At 38.0% G+C, this 19,143-nt stretch overlaps 1 protein-coding gene across 1 annotated transcript in view; it reads left to right on the top strand.

Annotated features, from left to right (window-relative positions):
- The window catches only part of KDM1A (lysine demethylase 1A), a 103,365-nt gene that overhangs the window by 68,217 nt on the left and 16,005 nt on the right, over positions 1-19,143 (top strand). Inside the window, 7 exon segments of the mRNA XM_037828233.1 lie at positions 728-822; positions 6,658-6,669; positions 9,172-9,314; positions 9,677-9,767; positions 10,978-11,112; positions 11,852-11,925; positions 12,776-12,887. Coding sequence (XP_037684161.1) covers positions 728-822; positions 6,658-6,669; positions 9,172-9,314; positions 9,677-9,767; positions 10,978-11,112; positions 11,852-11,925; positions 12,776-12,887 — 662 coding nt within the window.

Raw genomic sequence — 19,143 nt, 5'->3', positions numbered from 1 at the left:
TTACAGGATTTAAAAGGCAGGTGCATAAGTGTAATGATAAATCAGTGGTTTGGAACTCATTATGTATAAACATGTAATTTGTGACAAAAACTACATGAAGGTTGGGGGGATGGGGGTATAGGAACATAGTTGGTATATACTATTGAAGTTAAGTTGGTATCAAAGCAAACGAGATTGTTACAGATTTAGGATGTTAAATTTAAGCCTCATGATTACTACAAAGAAAATATCAGAATAGGCAGGATCACAGAAAAAAGAGTAAGGGTTGCCAGGGGCAGGGAGTAGGGGTAATGGGGATTTAATGCAAATGGGTGTAGGGTTTCCGTTTGGGGAGACGGGAAAGTTTTGGTAATGGGAGGTGGTGAGGGTACTGCAATATGGTGAACATATTTCAAAATACGTTTTTTTTAAAAATCATGATACAATGAAAAAAGATTACAAAACAATATATTCCTTATATAATCCTTTTGTGTATGTATGGCTGTACTTTTATGAACAGAAAGTCTAGAAGGATCTGTAATAAAATGTTAACTTGTGGGATTATAGGTGATTATTTTTTGCTTTGTTATGCACATCTTACATTTTTACTTTGAGCATTTTAAAAATTGATACATAATTCACATACCATAAGCCTTAAACATTTTAAATTTTAAGTAAAAATATTACTTTGAAGTTTTAATCCTCTTTTCATAGGTATGTTAAATTTAATTGGCTGAGTTTTTTCTAGGAGGGAATCCCATGGCTGTGGTCAGCAAACAAGTAAATATGGAACTTGCCAAGATCAAGCAAAAATGCCCACTTTATGAAGCCAATGGACAAGCTGTAAGTCAAAGACAAACAGAATTTTTAAAAATTTCTTTGGTTCAGTTGAAAATAATTTTGGAGAAATGTGTGCATGAATTGGAAGATAGAAATGATGTGACATTCTGGTTTTTCCTTAACTCAGCTATAAATAGGAAGGGATTATTGTACATATGCAAATTCACATGCATATTTGGGTATTTATCCTTAGACATTTAATGAAGGCTAGCTAAACAGTTAAAGTTTGGCTGTGGCTGTCTACTCCAAGAGACTGTGGAATTGAAACCTGACTCTTCAATTCTTTGTATTGTGCCTCCCATCATGTGCTTTAAGCTCTATGTGTTCTTTATGACTTCCATTTTGTGTTTATAGGCTCAAGTTTTTGATGGGCTAATAGCCAAATGGTGGTACTTACCCACATGCTTAGGTAGGTTACCTAAAATTCTCTGTTGACCAGCAGCATAGGAGCTTAATATGATAGTAGCATGGAAGTGATGTTTGATACGGGGGTGTGAGAGTAGTTTAAAAAATACAAAATAGGCTTGGATTATGTAAACCAGTCCTAATTTTTTGTTCAGAGTAGCCAATTAGTAATGCTTTACATTAGATATTCAGTAGCAGTTGGTAAAATTCAAAAGCAGAAGTTTTACCACCTCCCCTATCAGGAATGAGGGAGTCCACATTTCTTGGGATGTAAGCACATTATTGATATCTTTATTTTTTGAGGAAGGAAAGATTTGCTATGTAAATGGAAATTTGACTATTGTTACTAAAAGCTGTAAGATCCCAACTCATGAATTTTGTCAAGAGATACAGTCCCAAGGAACATCCTCACTTAGCCCTATCTTCTGTTAGGCTTTATGAGGTAATGTCAGAGGACTGTCTTTCTGGGAATGCTTTGGTTCCCATTCTCAGTATCTTGGATCCTAATTTCCTTCCAGGACCCATGGGGAGAAGTCTTCTGAGCAGAATAAACAGAACAGAATGAGAGAGAAAAAAAAGGACGAAGTAGAGGTTAACAATTCAATACATTTCTGTTACTTTGCAAAGAGCTGTAAAGGATATGCAAATTAATAAGATAGTCTCTGCCGTATAAGATCCTACAGTCTTAGTGGGACCTGTACACAAATAATTTTTCCCCAACTTTTTGTTCTGGAAATTTTCAAACACACACAAAAATAGAAGTACTACTTGCTATGGAGGAGTCAAAGGAGTGAGAGAGTCTGGGAGTGGAGAGAGACAAGGTGAGGGAGATTTGGAGGGAAGGAGAGCATTTGTAAAGGGCAGGTTAGTACTTGAACATGTGGTTGTGGAAGGGAAAGGCATGAGAGGCAGAGGAAGGTGTAAGTCTAAGCAAAGAGATCTCTAAAAAGAGGTTGTAACTACATCAGTGATAGATAGAAGGCTCAAGTTTCTGATAGGGCTATACTTTGGAAGATGTTGCTTGCTAGGCCGATTTGTGGGTTGGGACTTCAGAGATTTGAGACCAGGAAAGTAACATGATCAGACAGATGGGTGTTTTAGGTAGATAGGCAGTGGCAGTATGGAGAATTAAATTGAGGAGGCAAAGCCTCCAAGGTGGGTATTATGGTAGTCTACAAGAAGTACAAACAAGGACTCAGTCTTTAAAAGAAAACAGGTTCATTTAGTCTTTCTAACAATAAAAAGAGATCTTTTTTCCTTAGTAGAAACATGTAGAGAAATTGTCTTTCTTGGAATTAGTTGAGCTTTAATGTATTTTTCTTTCACATTTGTTTCTAAATGATATACTAGTATACCCACAGGTGTGGCCTGCAACCACTGGTTCGTGAACTCTTGGTTACTAGTGCCAGAAGAGGTAGTTTGTGTCAGGTTGTGAATAAACTACATCATCAAGTGACTTTTCTTTTCTTTCTTTTCTTTTCTTTTTTTTTTTTTTTCTTTGGTAGCAAGACTTTCTTCATGAAGGAAGCAGTACATTGATTTAACATTCTGATGCAAGCTTCTTATCTCTCCAGGACCGGGTCTTTGAGTAACACTGCAGTAAATCATTGTTAAGCTGGTGTGTGTGGTTTTCAGCATTTTGTATGCAGGAATATTTTTCCAAGTGAGATTTCGGTGGTGCTCATAAATTTGGTAGTTTTCATTCAACTCTGATCTAATATGGTTTTTCTAAGTTGGTATTTTGTATTTGGTGCAGTGGCCAAGTGGAAAGGAGGTTTCTTTGCAGCTTTGAGTCCTATTTGCCTTAAGTTAGTTTGTCAAACAAGACAAGAAAATTTCTGTATTTTCCTGTACCAAATAGTGTAACTTGGAGTAGGAATGGGCAACTGTTGACCAATATACAAGTCTTTGTTTTATAGGACAAATACTAAGAGCTTATAGCCCCATTAATTTATGTTTATAATTACAAAAATATTTCATGGCTTTAGAAATCTAAAGGAGTAAGTAGTTTAGTTGTTTCATTCCCCCATTTTGCAGAGGAAGAAACTAAAGTTCATGAGGTCATTATAGTCAATAAGCTGGAGAGCTATGATCCATTGTCTGGTGTTCCAGCTCAAATTCCTGTACTTGTTCTGCTTCACCTCGCTGAGATTTCAGGAGGTGGCGGCAGGGTGAGTATGTGCAACTCCTTCTGTATGTATGCCTGCATCACCCTGAGTCTCCTTGTCAAAGAGCTTTCTTTGTAGTTTCTCTAAGGAGCTAGCAAGGCCCACCTGTAGTGGAAAGGCACTCTCAACCATTTATTTTCTTTAGTAAACCGTCAAATGAAATGGGGTTGTATTCCTCCATTCTTTGTGGAAAGCCTCAGTGGAAAAGAGGGTGATTTGATGGTTCTGTTACTATTAGCTCCACATAGAAGTTAATTGTACCATCTTGTACAATGAGGGCAGTGATCCCGAGATAATATTGTCTTTAGAACATGTCACCATACCCAACCATTTTGCTGATACTAGGAAAAAGCCATTTAGAAAGTGGTTTTTGTTTTATTATGTTATTTTCTTGATTACAATCACAAGGATCTCTGAAAGTGTTTACCCTACCCTTTTTTTTCCTTCCTGGTCTAACATTGGCAACCAGAATGTTGAGCTTCTGTGTTTTGTATTTGACACAGGGAAAGTTTACTTTGTGGCTCTGGAGGACTAAAACAGGGCCTCCCTAATAGGTTCTAAGTAGGATAAACCTATAAATAGAAGTTTCTTCCATTTTAAAATCCATCATCCTTTAAGCCTAAAACACAGAGTTAATATAGTAGCTGTCCTCAGATTGTGCAGTGATGAAGTTAAATACTGAACTATGCTGCACTCAGCTTTGACTGAACATGGAGAAGGTTGAGAAATTGGGTATTTCAGGAATAGTTTTAAGGGTCACCAGTGAGGTGACTGGAAACATGGGTTGGGGGGAAATTACTCTGAATGTTTTCTGCATCTCCTGTACACCAGCTGGTAACTCGGTTTTAGAATCAGTTTCTCTTGCAAAAAAATGAAAAGGTATCTTAATTGAATTCTTGCATTGTTAAGGCATTTTTTGTTACAAGGTCTTTGTTCTCCTTTTGACTTTGTGGGTGTTGTTACCAAGTGAGATCCAAAGGCTCAGGAACTACTGCTATGAAAAACCAAGATCATAATTTTCATAGGAATGGCTCAGCTGTTACAAGGAAGAAAGATAATACATGGAAGGTAATGGGTGCCAGAAAGATAATACATGGAAGGTAATGGGTGCCAGGTCTTTCACAAAGACCATTCATAAGTTTTTCCTCAGATATACAGTTATAATACTGACTTGGCTTTTCAAACTATATTGATTTGTTCATTTAACAGATATTTACTGAACACTTCTACTATGTGCTAAAAACTGAGAGTGAACTCCATAGGTGTATTGTGTATGCTTTGTGAACTGAATGAAGCCAATTATTTACATCCCGTAAAAGAGTCCTTATGAGTTAATAAGAGGGGAATGGGAACAGCCGTCTCCATTTATGGAATCACACTGAATTTTATAGCTACATCCCATTTCCCTTGGCTATTTGGAAATCTGAATTAGAGACTCTTCTGATGGAAACCTTAAAACCCTTCTGCCAGGCTTTCTTTACCAAAGGACCTAATCTTTTTTTTTTTTTTTTTCCCAACTTCTCTGATGACTTGAAAATAAATCATCTGTTTTATCATGATTCTAAAAGTGCTCAATAGCATGGGAATGAGGGAGGTGGAGATTGAATCTGGCCTATGTTGGCCAGATTTGGCCACTAAATCTTGTTTCAGTGTTACTCTCCCTGAGAATTTCTCTTGGTTCACTAAATTTCAGAACTCTCTGCAGCCAGGACATTGCTGAACTTAATTCCATTTCTGCACGAGAACTTATGAAGACTGGATGTGAGACAGATATATACCATTTTGAAAACCTAGAGAGCTTGTGATGGTAGAATGCAGCCTGAGGTAGAACTAAGTATAGCTGTCCTCTTTTGAAATTACTTCTTGCAGCATCAGGGACCTTGTCCAGAAGTTTGCTTGGCTCTCCCTAAATTTATTCTGCATGGGCTGGACACACAGGTTGTCCCTCCCCCCACCATGTTCAAGGATGTTCCATATAGTCTGAAGGAACAAAACAATCAGGTTTGAAACCCATTTAGAACAATGAGACTCATCAAATTCTTTTAGCCTTGAAGTAAGCATTTATCTGGAGCCTCTCTTGAGAGAAATAAAACACTTTGAAAAGTCATAATCAAAATCTGTTTAAAGTGAGATCCTTTTTGTTTGAGCCATTGATAGAAGGCTGTATTATTGGTCCTTAACCCCCAAAACTGCTTCTTAGCTATGTCATTTAGAAAAGCCACCTGTCTTCTAATATGGTGCTTAATGCTTTGTAGTCATTTGCCAAATTCTTTTCTCAGGATGCAATTTATTAAGGATCTAGAATGTCAGGTAAAATTGAAATTATTTTGACAGGTATTTAGATATTGACAATTTCAATTCCTTTATACCATTCTCTTTCCATAACTATTTGCAAAATTAATAGAACCCAAGGGGGGTCTCACCAAGATGAAAGAAATGACCTGAAACCCAGGTATTTAAGAGGTGCTTAGGGTAGTCATTTGCTGAAGTTCTTTTCACTGTCTGAGTATGTCAGATAGAACATTTTCAGTTAGCTTGATTTTAGAAACGGATTTAACATTTAAGTGTGTCAGAGACACATTTTGGATTTCTCCCAGTAAGTATTGGTTTTCTAATGAAATAAGTATTTTATTGACTTTTCCAAATATTCCTTTAATTTCCAAGTGGAATTTAAAAGTTAACGAAAAAAAATCTAGGTCTCAAAACTATCCTTGGTCTCACTTGCAACATTCTTCTAATAGCTTACCTAGGCAGATAATGGTTGTGGCCCCACTGCTGACTGTTTCTCATGATCTTATAATAATAATAGTAATAATAATCATCATCATCTCATAGCCTTGAGTTAGAGTGGTATATGGGAGATGCAGTCCTGTCATCCTGATGTCAGTCAAATGTGGCAGTTATCTTTTGGTTTGATTTTTGTTTGTTTGAATTTTTTGTTGTCATCGTTCAATGTTTATCCTTTCCTTTTTAATTTAGTTTTGCTTTATTCCTCAGTGCTTTCTGACCCCCCTCCCCCATACACACTTTTTTTAAAACTGCCTTTCTTTTGGCCATTTCTTTGCCTTGACTTTCTCGTTTTGGTCTCTGTACAGTCTGTTCCTTATTTCTCTGGTGGTTGCAGCTTCTGAGCTAGTAGAATGCTTCTGTCATGCTGTATGTGTTTAAAGCCTTGATTTTACTGCTGGTGTACAAAACTAAACTTGACATGGCTGTTGGGCTGTTATTTACAGTTTATTTCTCTCTCTGCTGCACTGGTTAAAAGGACACTGTCAAGGTATTTTTTCATAATTTTTCAAATCATTTTCCTCACTGTTTATAATAACCCATTAAAAGCTTGAAACTTAAATCTTTCCCTTCCAAAGATCCTCTCCATCATACATTCACACTGGTTTGTTGTTGTAGAGTTGCACCTATATGTTGGGCTGGTGCCATTTGAGTTTTTGTCATTGAAAGCGCATGTAAAACATCAGTTTTTTTGGTGGGGCGGTTTGGGTGGACTGAAGGGGAAAGTAATGAATCAAGTGGGCTGCTCAGCAAACAGAGGGAGGAAACGAAAGGTCAAATTTGGTCCCTCTAACCTTGACAGTGTCCCTTTAAATATTTCTCTACCACACACCCTGGACCCCAGTTACTGAGCCTGAGTGCTGCATACTTTTCCAAAATTTCCAATGTGACTGTCACCCTAGCTGCAAAGATTAAAGCTTTGTCTGCAGCAAGTTATCCAGTTGACACTGGAAGAGCTTTAATCTGTACCGTTTGCACACTTGTGGATTGGCACATTCTGCCAAACTGCAGAGGCATTTGTGATCTAGCCCCTCTTGCTTCAATAGCTTCTTCTTGTCAGGCATTTTAGAAGCCTCACAAAAGAAATTTTACCTCCCTTTTGTATTGCAGGAAAAGCAGTAATGTACATTGCATCTGTGATCAATTATTACCACTTTCTCTTTGGAAACTGTGTAATTTGAGATCTCATGACTAGGTAGATTTCATGCTGAAAATTTAATTGTTTTCTTTTTCAAAAGGAGCACCAAATTTAGAGCTTTTAGAACCATCTTTTGTAGCATCATTGCAGGAGTTGCACTAGAAATAGCAAGTAAAACTGAGCAAGATTTCAGCTTTGCTTTGAACTGCTCTTTGTGAATATCACATCAGTGAGGTGAAGTAACTAATGAGAAAATAAATGAAATTTCTGACGAGAGTCTCTTAGCCATCAGGTTTGATAGCTGTGTAATCAGAACAAGTAGGGATGTCACTAATAGCTCTTTTCTTTGGCCCTGGGAGTTGAATGGGTAGGTCAGATGTGTTTGAACCACCAAATCCTAGGTACCACCCTGATACATAAATAGCCCAAGCATCCATAACCTGATTCTCTACTTCATTTCTCAACATAAACAGGGAGATTCTTAGGGATTTATGTTTTCTTTAGGCCAAAGGTGACTCTAATTCATAAAGATATCCTGCTCTGTTGCCCGTGTGATCTTTTAGAACTTGATGCTTTCAATGTGATTTTCGTTGACTCAGTTGAGGTATCTGTCATATTTTCAGTGGCAAAGGAGAGCTTTGATCCTTTTTCTTTTGTTGTAGATTGCTCCTCTCACCAACTTCTTTTTGCTCCATGATAGCTCATGTGGTAGAGCTACTTATGTGGCTAATTAGTGAAACAGCAGAGGCTGGTCCTTTGAAATAGGTTGTTTAATTGGGAAGGGCAAAAACTAAGGTGTTTCAAAAACTATATAGTCTTAGTGTAATGATTCTTCTACACAATCAGTTACTGCTGATTGTAAAAGATTATTTCTCAATTTAGTGATTATTAAAACTTACTTTAATGTTTATTTTTCTTGTTACCAATTTTAGGTTGACTGTGAAGTAAAATTCCATATTTTGCATCCCTTTTCCCAACTGATGCCCAGCTTATTATGTACATGTGAATTTTGGCAAAAGATGCTTGCCTTAGACATGCTTTTTCCTTTTCTTGCTTTTGCCATGAATTCAGCAACAGGATTGCAGATATGGTTTACTTTGAGGCAAAGTGAATTAAGCGGTAGCAGAGAGATGTGTGTCAGCATGGCTTAGGAGCATGGTCTTGCAGCTTGATAAACTGCTTTGCAATCTGTTCCCATCATGAGCATCATTGAGGAGCCAGACCCTTTGGCACTTCGGTTATTCATAGTCTCTCTAAGCGCTTTGGACATTCATCTCTGAACTTCGGTGCCACAAAACATTACTCTGCAAAAGAATAAAGGTGCTAGTTCTTACTAATAGCTGTGAATTTCACTTCTCTCTCTCCATCTCACATCTGAAATTTTGTCATCGTTGAGGGGAGGCACATACCTTGGGCTTCTTACTTTCCCATCCTGCCCTTATTCTGGAAGGTCATCAGGTGTGTTAACATAGTTTTTGTTCTTTGGGAGTTTTCCAGCGTGTTGTTTGCATGTCAGCCCAGATCAACTCAGTGCATGTCAGCTCCAGTGCACCTCCAGTTCCATGTATCTTCAATCAGTCAGCATCTAGCATGACTTCTGTGGCTAATATAGGTGGAGTCCCAGCTCTGAGGGCAAAGGAGGGAGAACAGGAAAAAATCAGGGCCAAAACATTTCATGTCTCATTTAAATGGAATTGACCACTTCATGGAAAAGAAAATTTGAATAATTTTCCTCAAAGGTTTCCCCTTTGAGATACATTTTTGACCTTTTTAAACTTGTGTAGAGTATTTGTTTTCATGGATTGTTATTTTTAATCTTATAAGGACCAACTCTGCTATACTTTGAATTTTTAGGTTCCTAAAGAGAAAGATGAGATGGTAGAGCAAGAGTTTAACCGGTTGCTAGAAGCTACATCTTATCTTAGCCATCAACTAGACTTCAATGTCCTCAATAATAAGCCTGTGTCACTTGGCCAGGCATTGGAAGTTGTCATTCAGTAAGTACTTTGATACTGCTTCTTGTTGAATGAATTCTATGTAGAGATTTGTTATTATGTTTTAAGTTTTTCAGCCAGTCTTATTTGAAGTAATTTTCACTTATTTTCATGCGCAATAATTAAATCCAAAAGTAGAAACATTTAAAATATTTACATGATCCTTAAGGCCCTTCTCAATCCTAAAATTCATTGCTTTTACAAGATAGTACTGTATGTAACATAGCCTAGAAAACAGTTTGTCATGGGTCAGCTTTCTTGTTCTGAAGTGTTGGAAGTTTCGGTGGGCCTTGATGCCCTTGAGTGTTTTTGATAGGCACTTGTTTTGTGTGGCAAAGTTGGCTGAAACATATTGTGTCTCTTAGGTTACAAGAAAAGCACGTCAAAGATGAGCAGATTGAACATTGGAAGAAGATAGTGAAAACTCAGGAAGAATTGAAAGAACTTCTTAATAAGGTAAAATTCTATATTTTCTTAGTAGCTGAAGCTTCAATGGGGAAAAAGCCTATAATTAGAAATTTTAACAACATTTCTGTTTTCTTTCTTTCCCTGGAAGAGAGGTTCATTAATTTTTTAAGCTGAGGTTCGTTATTCTTAAGAAAATAATGCCTAGCAAAAGGCTCTGTTTAAGCTGTCAGTCTTTCATCGTGGCATTATTGATAAATTGTTGCCAGGGGAAATAGATTTTTCCTCTGTGTCAGGTTCCCTTTGACCTTTTTATAACTGGCCTAGGGCTCTTTCTTGAATTCTAGGATTAGAGGGAAATCAGCTGTACTGGGGTTAAAGTTCCCATTGATGAAGACAATGGGTTAGCAGCCAGTTTCTTGCCATAATTATTCCCCTTGAGGTACCAACATCCCCCACTTCCATTCCCCAATGGTAAGTCACTTGAGGGCTCTTCTCTACCACCACCTTCTAGCACTCTGGGCTCTAGACAGTGAAAACCCAACCGTTTGTTCTACATTATCCTGCCAGCTGCCAACAAAGTATGAAGCTAGGCAACCCCTAAGGGGGCTCTATAGTGCAAACTCTGGGTCTTTCTTATGACTAGGCTTTTGCCTCACTATCTCACTCTGCCTCGTTTCTGTTAAGTGGAGAGGTCTCTTGCACACCTTTTTCATGGATTGTGGTAAGGATTAAATCACAAGAGTGGCTGGAAAACTACCAACTGGCAGGATCTCTGTGGGGCCCAGTCTCAGACTTTAACCTTCACCCTCCTCATGTGTTAGTACCATCAGAAACCTGAAAGAAAAAAAACACAAAACATTGGGGATGCTCCCAGGGTTCTGTGTGATGACTTGACCTTTTACATATTTAAAAAACAAATCATGGCAGTTTGTTTTTCCTGGGATTTAAATTTATTTTAATACCTTTTTTTTTTTTTTAAAGGGTCATATTTTTCTTTCCATTTGTTGTGGAAGACAGAGCCAATTGTACTTACCCAAAATTGATGTGATACTTCTGTGTTAGGCCATATAGGATTTTTTCCTGTTTCCAAAATGACAGAATTATAGACGGGGTATTTAAGAATTCTAAGGACCTACTGTTGTAGCCCTGATTTGATATGATAGCATTTTGGGGGAGAAGCTCAAACCAAGGGCACATGTGATTTGGAGATGAATTAAATTGCCCTCCAGAATGATAAATTTGTATTTTTTCCTCTTAGATGGTAAATTTGAAAGAGAAAATTAAAGAACTCCATCAGCAGTACAAGGAAGCATCTGAAGTGAAGCCACCCAGAGATATCACTGCTGAATTCTTAGTGAAAAGCAAACACAGGGATCTGACTGCCCTGTGCAAGGTGTGGTATATGTGCTTCACTGGTTTTAATGGGAATCCTAAGAATGGTACAGATCTGCGAAACTGTGAAAAAGAGCCACGAGCCAATCATATTTGTCTGTAGTGGGAAGAAGAGGGTTGGTCCCTAAGGAGCCATGGGGACTTAATGGGTTAGTTTGGTTTGAGATTTGCTTTTCCTGCAGAATTCCTACTCTCTCTTTACATTTTTGTGATGTCTTCCTTTTAGTTTACTTAAATCACAGTTAAGGGCTCTGTCATGCAGTTTATCCATGACAGTTTTGAATAATGGTAATGATCATGGACTCGAGAGTCATTTGGAGTCCAACTGTCTGGTTTAAATCCCTAACTTGTTATCTACTAGCTATGTGATCTTGGACTACTTAATTGCCTCATCTATCACATGGTGTTATGTGAGGCAAAACATAAATAAAATTATGTATCTAAAGTGCTTATCCCAGTGCTAAGGCCATGGTAAACGCTCAAGAAATAGCACGCTAGTATGTTTCTTCTATTTTCTCCTCCTGTAACCCTCCCCACACCATCTTATTCTAGAATCACAATTGTAATTTGTTTCCCAAAACAAAAATCCCTGAGCCTTGGATCCAACCTCAAATCAAGCCACACTTCCTAGGTACGAATCTGAGCAGGAAATATGGTCCAGACCTTATAGTTCGTGGTGTAAGTAGCCAGGTGGGTAGCTGACCCATCTCAATAAATGAAATTCACTTGAATTTTTTCAGGAGTATGATGAATTAGCAGAAACACAAGGAAAACTAGAAGAAAAACTTCAAGAATTAGAAGCCAATCCTCCAAGGTAAGGAAAACAAATATTTGGCAGGATACCTTTTATTGTTCTTTCTGTGTTGGTGTTAGAAGAAAGATTATAAAGTACAGCGGGCTTTTATTTAGGCTTAACGATGGATTTTATGTAGGTTTTATGAATGGGTTTTACATTATTTAATGAATGGAAATAATTGTGAACATAAGTATCTGTGAAAATATGACAACTTATGAGGTTTCTAAACCTTCCACTCTTATATTTGAATGTCTTACAGTGTCCTAGATACCTAGTAGGTTGTTTTTGAAAAGGTGGTCTTTCTCCATAAGATCTGATATTTTAATAAAGATGTAATAGATGAAAATTGTCTTTTTTGAATGGGGTAGAGACCAGTGTTGCTTTGAATTTCCGTAATTCTGGGGAGTAGGAAAGTATTACACTTCATTTCCATTGGATTTTTGACATTGAATACTTATATGCTGATACCAAGCTCCACATTGTATAAGACCTCCACACTGATTTACATTGTTCAAGGATACTACCCATCCTTATTTTATTGAAAATAAAAAAACAAAACTATTTACAACCAATAAGCTTTTATAATGCAAGGTCAATAAAGAGTTTAATATTGTGAAGAAGGCTTTTATTTTAGGCAAATGAGACCCCGTTGTAAGTTGCTTTATGCAGTAAGCTTGGCATTGCTGTAAACACTGGGAATATGGGGGTTAACAAGACAGATAAGGCCCTACTTTTTGACTTACAGTTTTCAGTGATGCATATTCCCAAACTAGTTCAGGCCAGTTATTGAAATAATCCACATGACCTCATTTAGAATAGTTGTAATCTATCTTTTAATAACCATGTGCCCATTGTTCTTATTTTGCAGTGATGTGTATCTATCGTCAAGAGACAGACAGATACTTGATTGGCATTTTGCAAATCTTGAATTTGCTAATGCCACACCTCTCTCTACCCTCTCTCTTAAACATTGGGATCAGGTAAAATTACTTATCATTTATTTTGCTACATATGTCTTTGAGAAGGTTCTTAAGAGAATCTGTTAATTTGTGCATGTGTGTGTGTTTTTTATTGTGGAATATGATATATTTACATAGAAGTAATAACTTTCCAAATGCGATTTAATAAGTAGTTACAGAGCAAATTTCAGGGAATGTTATGGGTTACAGTTCCACATCTTCAGTTATTTCCTTATTGTAAAATACAGCATATATGAAAAAGGTGATAACTTTCAAATTACAATTTAACAAGTAACTTTTAGAGAAAATTGCAAAGAATGTTATGGATTACAGTTCACCATTTCAGGTCTTTGCTTCTAGCTATTCTAATACCCTAGCAACCAAGAAAAAGAAAATTATAGAGAGATTCAGTATTCATAACCATTGTTAAATTCCATCTTGTCTGTTGCTACCCCTTCGTATAGTTTAATCACTTTCCCAATCTTCAGGGAAGTCTAGGCAGTAATCACCCTAACTTGTTCATGCTGAAAAGGGGTGTCAACATTATGGGAAAAGGGCATGCCACTAGTTGATGTTATTGAAGAGGCTGTTGCCTCTGGATTTTGGGATTTAGCTGGCGTAGGAGTTCTCTGGAGGATTTAAGTCTCTGAAGAATAAACTTAGTGAGTGAAACTTTTATAAAGTCTTAGTTAGGGACCTGGGTATTCTTTAGGGTTTGGGGGACTACTGTTGACTTGGACTTATCATACTGTGGCCATTTGGGATATCTAGCTGAAGCTTGCATAGTCATAACTTCCAGGACAGCCTCTCCAGTCTATTTGAAATCTCTTAGCCACTGAAACCTTATTTTGTTGCCTTTCTTTTCTTCCTTTTGGTCAAACAGGCATTCTCAACCCCTTGATGCCAGAATCTGTGTCCCACGTTGCCAGGAAGATTCATTCACTTTGGGGGTCCTGTCCCACGTTGAGAAAGGGTGATGAATTTATTTGCAGAGTTGGGCTTAGAGAGAGAAAGTCCGCATTTTAGCAACAAAAGAGGTTCTCTGGAGGTAATTCCTAGGTGTAATTACAGGTGGGCTTATCCTCCCCTTTACAAGCATAAGTTTCACCAGAGCAAGCCTTAAGATTAAGGGCTTGACTTAAACAGTAGGGGTTCCTAATTTCATATAGCATATGTTCTGTCCATGATAATCAATCAGTATCTCACATTATCATCACTTAGTTGTACAACCCTCATCACTCTCCATTTCAAACAATTCTCATGACCCAAAACACCCCATAGGTCTTTTCAGCCCTTAATTATTTGTCCCTAGTATTTGCATGGTACTTGAAAGGTATTCCTATTAATTATAATTGTTAATATGCAATAGGTAGATTTTTCCCATATACTGCTCTGTTGTCAACTCTCAGTAACAGTGTCATACCTTAGAAGTATATCTGGCAAGCAGCTGTCTATATTTGTAGTGCTGGTCTGTGGGATACATGCCTTTAAACAACCCCTTTCAATCCTGTTCATCTTTAATGCATTTGATACTTATAATCGTATTAACAATCAGTCATCACCCCATCCATTCCCATATCTTTAAATTCACCCATCATTAACATATCTGAACATATTAGATTATCATTCCCCCTCAACTAGCTTCTGTCTTTCTCTAGGTCCTCAATATTCTTCATTATAAGACATTGATTTTACATTGTTCAGGGAATTCATAGAAGTAACACAATATCTCTCCTTTTGTGTCTGACTTATTTCACTCAGCATTATATCTTCAGGACCTTGTTCCTTCTTATTGCTGCATAGTGCTGCATTGTTTGTATATACCACATTTTGTTTATCCACTTGGCTATTGAAGGACACTTGGATTGTTTCCATCTCTTGGCAATTTTGAACAGTGTCGCTCTGGACATTGGTGTACAAATGTCTGTTCGTGTCACTGCTTTCAGATCTTCTGGGTATATACTGAGAAGAGGAATTGCTGGACTGTAGGGTAATTTGGTATCTAGTTTTCTGTGAAACTGCCAAACTGACTTCCACAGCAGTTGTACCATTATACATTCCCACCAGCAATGATAAGCGTTCCAATTTCTCTACATCCTCTCCAGCATTTATTGTTTCCTGTTTGTTTAATGGCAGCCATTCTTATTGGTGTGAGGTGGTATCTCATTGTGGTTTTGAGTTGCATTTCCCTAATAGCTAGTGAAGATGAACATTTTTTCATGTGTTCTTTAGCCATTTTTTTTTGTATTCAATTTTATTGAGATATATTCACATACCATACAGTCATCCAAAGTGTATGATCAGTTGTTCACAGTACCATTATATAGTTGTGCATTCATTACCAGAATCAATTTTTGAACATTTTCTTTACCACGCACAAAAAAAGAAAGAATATTAAAGTACAAAAGAATACCCAAGACATCCCATCTCCTTCACCCCTCCCTATTATTCATTTTTTTTTTAATTTTTATTGAGATTGTTCGGATACCATACAATTATCCAAAGATCCAAAGTGTACAATCACTTGCCCCTGGGTACCCTCGTACAGCTGTGCATCCATCACACTTAATTTTTGTTCAAATTTTAGAAACTTTTCATTACTCTAGACAAGAAATAAAATGAAAGATGAAAAAAGAAAAGGAAACTCTAATCCTTCCCTATCCCTAACCAACCCCCCTCAATTTTTGACTCCTAGTATTGATATAGTACGTTTGTTACTGTTTATGAAAAAATGTTGAAATACTACTAACTGTAGTATATAGTTTGTAATAGGTATATAGTTCTTTCCTATATGCCCCTCTATTATTAACTTCTAATTGTATCGTCATACATTTATTCTGGTTCATGAAGTGATTTCTAGTATTTGTACAGTTGATCATGGACATTGCCCACCATAGGATTCAGTTTTATACATTTCCATCTTTTGACCTCCAACTTTCCTTTTGGTGACATATATGACTCTGAGCTTCCCCTTTCCACCTCATTCACACACCATTCGGCGCTGTTAGTTATTCTCACGTCTTGCTACCAACACCCCTGTTCATTTCCAAACATTTAAGTTCATCCTAATTGAACATTCTGCTCATACTAAGCAACCACTCCCCATTCTTAAGCCTCGTCCTATATCCTGGTACCTTATATTTCATGTCTATGAGTTTACATATTGTAATTAGTTCCTATCAGTGAGACCCTGCAATAATTGTCCTAATGTGTCTGGCTTATTTCACTCAGTATATTGCCCTCGAGGTTTTGTCATCGACCCATTTTTTTTAATATGGTTTTGTTCACTCACCATACATTCCATCCGAAGTAAATACTCGATGGTTTTCTGCATGGTCATACATTTATGTGTTCACCACCTTCACCACTATCTATATAAGAGCATCTGCATTACTTCCACAAGGCAGGAGGGAGAGTCAAAGAAGGTAGAGAGGCAAAAGAAAGAGGAAAAAAAGAAAATGACAGCTAGGAAGCAGCAAAAGGAAAAATAACCTTAAATCAAAGTAGAATAAAGAATCAGACAGTACCACCAATGTCAAGTGTCTAACATGCCTCTCCTATCCCCCCCTCTTATCTGCATTCACCTTGGTATATCACCTTTGTTACATTAAAGGAAGCATAATACAATGATTCTATTAGTTACAGTCTCTAGTTTATGCTGATTGCATCCTCCCCCAATGCCCCCCCCCCATTTTTAACACCTTGCAAGGTTGACATTTGCTTGTTCTCCCTCGTAAAACAACATATTTGTACATTTTATCACAGTTGTTGAATACTCTAGATTTCACCAAGTTACACAGTCCCAGTCTTTATCTTTCCTCCTTTCTTGTGGTGTCTCACATGCTCCCCATCTTCCTCTCTCAACCGTATTCATAGTTACCTTTGTTCAGTGTACTTACATTGTTGTGCTACCATCTCCCAAAATTGTGTTCCAAACCACACACTCCTGTCTTCTATCACCCTGTAGTGCTCCCTTTAGTATTTCCTGTAGGGCAGGTGTCTTGTTCAGAAAGTCTCTCATTGTCTGTTTGTCAGAAAATATTTTGAGCTCTCCCTCATATTTGAAGGACAGCTTTGCTGGATACAGGATTCTTGGTTGGTGGTTTTTCTCTTTCAGTATCTTAAATATATCACACCACTTCCTTCTTGCCTCCATGGTTTCTGCTGAGAGATCCGCACATAGTCTTATTAAGCTTCCTTTGTATGTAATGGATTGCTTTTCTCTTGCTGCTTTCAGGATTCTCTCTTTGTCTTTGACATTTGATAATCTGATTATTAAGTGTCTTGGCGTAGACCTATTCATATCTCTTCTGTTTGGAGTACGCTGCGCTTCTTGGATCTGTAATTTTATGTCTTTCATAAGAGATGGGAAATTTTCGTTAATTATTTCCTCTATTATTGCTTCTGCCCCCTTTCCCTTCTCTTCTCCTTCTGGGACACCAATGATACGTACATTATTGTACTTTGTTTCATCCTTGAGTTCCCGGAGACGTTGCTCATATTTTTTCATTCTTTTCTCCATCTGCTCCTTTGCGTGTAGGCTTTCAGGTGTTTTGTTCTCCAGTTCCTGAGTGTTTTCTTCTGCCTCTTGAGATCTGCTGTTGTATGTTTCCATTGTGTCTTTCATCTCTTGTGTTGTGCCTTTCATTTCCATAGATTCTACTAGTAGGTTTTTTGAACTTTTGATTTCTGCCATATACATGTCCAGTGCATCCTTTACAGCCTGTATCTCTTTTGTGATATCTTCTCTAAACTTTTTGAATTGATTTAGCATTAGTTGTTTAAATTCCTGTATCTCAGTTGAAGTGTACGTTTGTTCCTTTGACTGGGCCATAACTTTGTTTTTCTTAGTGTAGGTTGTAATTTTCTGTTGTCTAGGCATGGTTTCCTTGGTTATCCAAATCAGGTTTTCCCAGACCAGAACAGGCTCAGGTCCAAGAGGGAAGAAATATTCAGTATCTGGTTTCCCTGAGGGTGTGTCTTAGAAAATTGCTCCACCCTTTGATGCCTCGGGTCACTGTGCTTTTCTGCCCAGCAGGTGGCGCCTGTCAGCCTATAATTCTTGACTGGTGTGAGGCGGTATGGCTGTGTTCCCCCAGGCTCTGGGGTCTGGTTCTGAATGCAAAGGGCCCCACCCCTTTCCTCCTAGAGAAGACAGACCCCCCAGGTGGAGGTCATTAGCATTTCAATGGTCTTGCTCTCTGCTTGTGCTGTCTCCACCCTTCCCGGAGTCACAGCCCTGGAAACTTAAAATGACTGGGGCTTTCTCCACTGAGCCGAAAAAGAAACACATAAGTCCCCTTCAGACCCAGTCAAGGTGACCCTCCGGCTCTCCCAGGTCAGTCGTCACCCAAAGCCTCTGTCTGTTTTTTGGGAATGTGTACCTGTAGTGAGCAGTTCATACTCGCCACTTAAAACCCCAGTTGGAGCTCAGCTGAGCTATATTTGCTTGCTGGGAGAGAGCTTCTCTCTGGCACCACGCGGCTCCGCAGCTCGGGCTATGGGGGACGGGGTCTCCCGACCTGGTTCCGCAGGTTTTACTTACAGATTTTATGCTGTGTTCTCGGGCATTTCTCCCAATTCAGGTTGGTGTATGATGAGTGGATGGTCTCGTTTGTCCCCCCGCAGTTATTCTGGATTATTTACTAGTTGTTTCTGGTTTTTTGTAGTTGTTCCAGGGGGACTGCTTAGCTTCCACGCCTCTCTATGCCGCCATCTTGCCCCTCCTTCTTTAGCCATTTTTATTCCCTCTTTGGAAAAATGCCTTTTCATATCTTTTACCCGTTTTAAAATTGGTCTATTTGTACTATTCTTGCTGAGTTTAGGATTTCTTTATATATGCAGAATATCAGTCTCTTATCAGATAATATGGTTTCCAAATATTTTCTCCCATTGAGTTGGCCGCCTCTTCCTCTTTTTGACAATGTCTTTTGAGGCACAGAAGCTTTTGATTTTGAGTAGTTCCCATTAATTTATTTTTTCTTTTGTTGTTTGTGCTTTGGGTGTAAGGTCTAAGATGCTATCTCCTGTTCCTAGGTCTTGTAGATGTTTCCCTATATTATCTTCTAAGAGTTTTATTGTGCTAGCTCTTATATTGAGGTCTTTGATCCACTTTGCGTTAATTTTTGTGTAGGGCGTGAGGTATAGGGGTCCTCTTTCATTCTTTTGTATATGGATATCCAGTCTCCCAGCCCCATTTGTTGAAGAGACTGTTCTGTCCCAGTTCAGTGGATTTGGGGACCTTATCAAAAATCAGTTGACCGTATATCTGGGGTCT

Source organism: Choloepus didactylus, chromosome 2 (genome assembly GCF_015220235.1).
Source record: "Choloepus didactylus isolate mChoDid1 chromosome 2, mChoDid1.pri, whole genome shotgun sequence".
NCBI classification, from domain to species: domain Eukaryota; kingdom Metazoa; phylum Chordata; class Mammalia; order Pilosa; family Megalonychidae; genus Choloepus; species Choloepus didactylus.
This window is presented reverse-complemented; position numbering and strand designations above follow the sequence as displayed.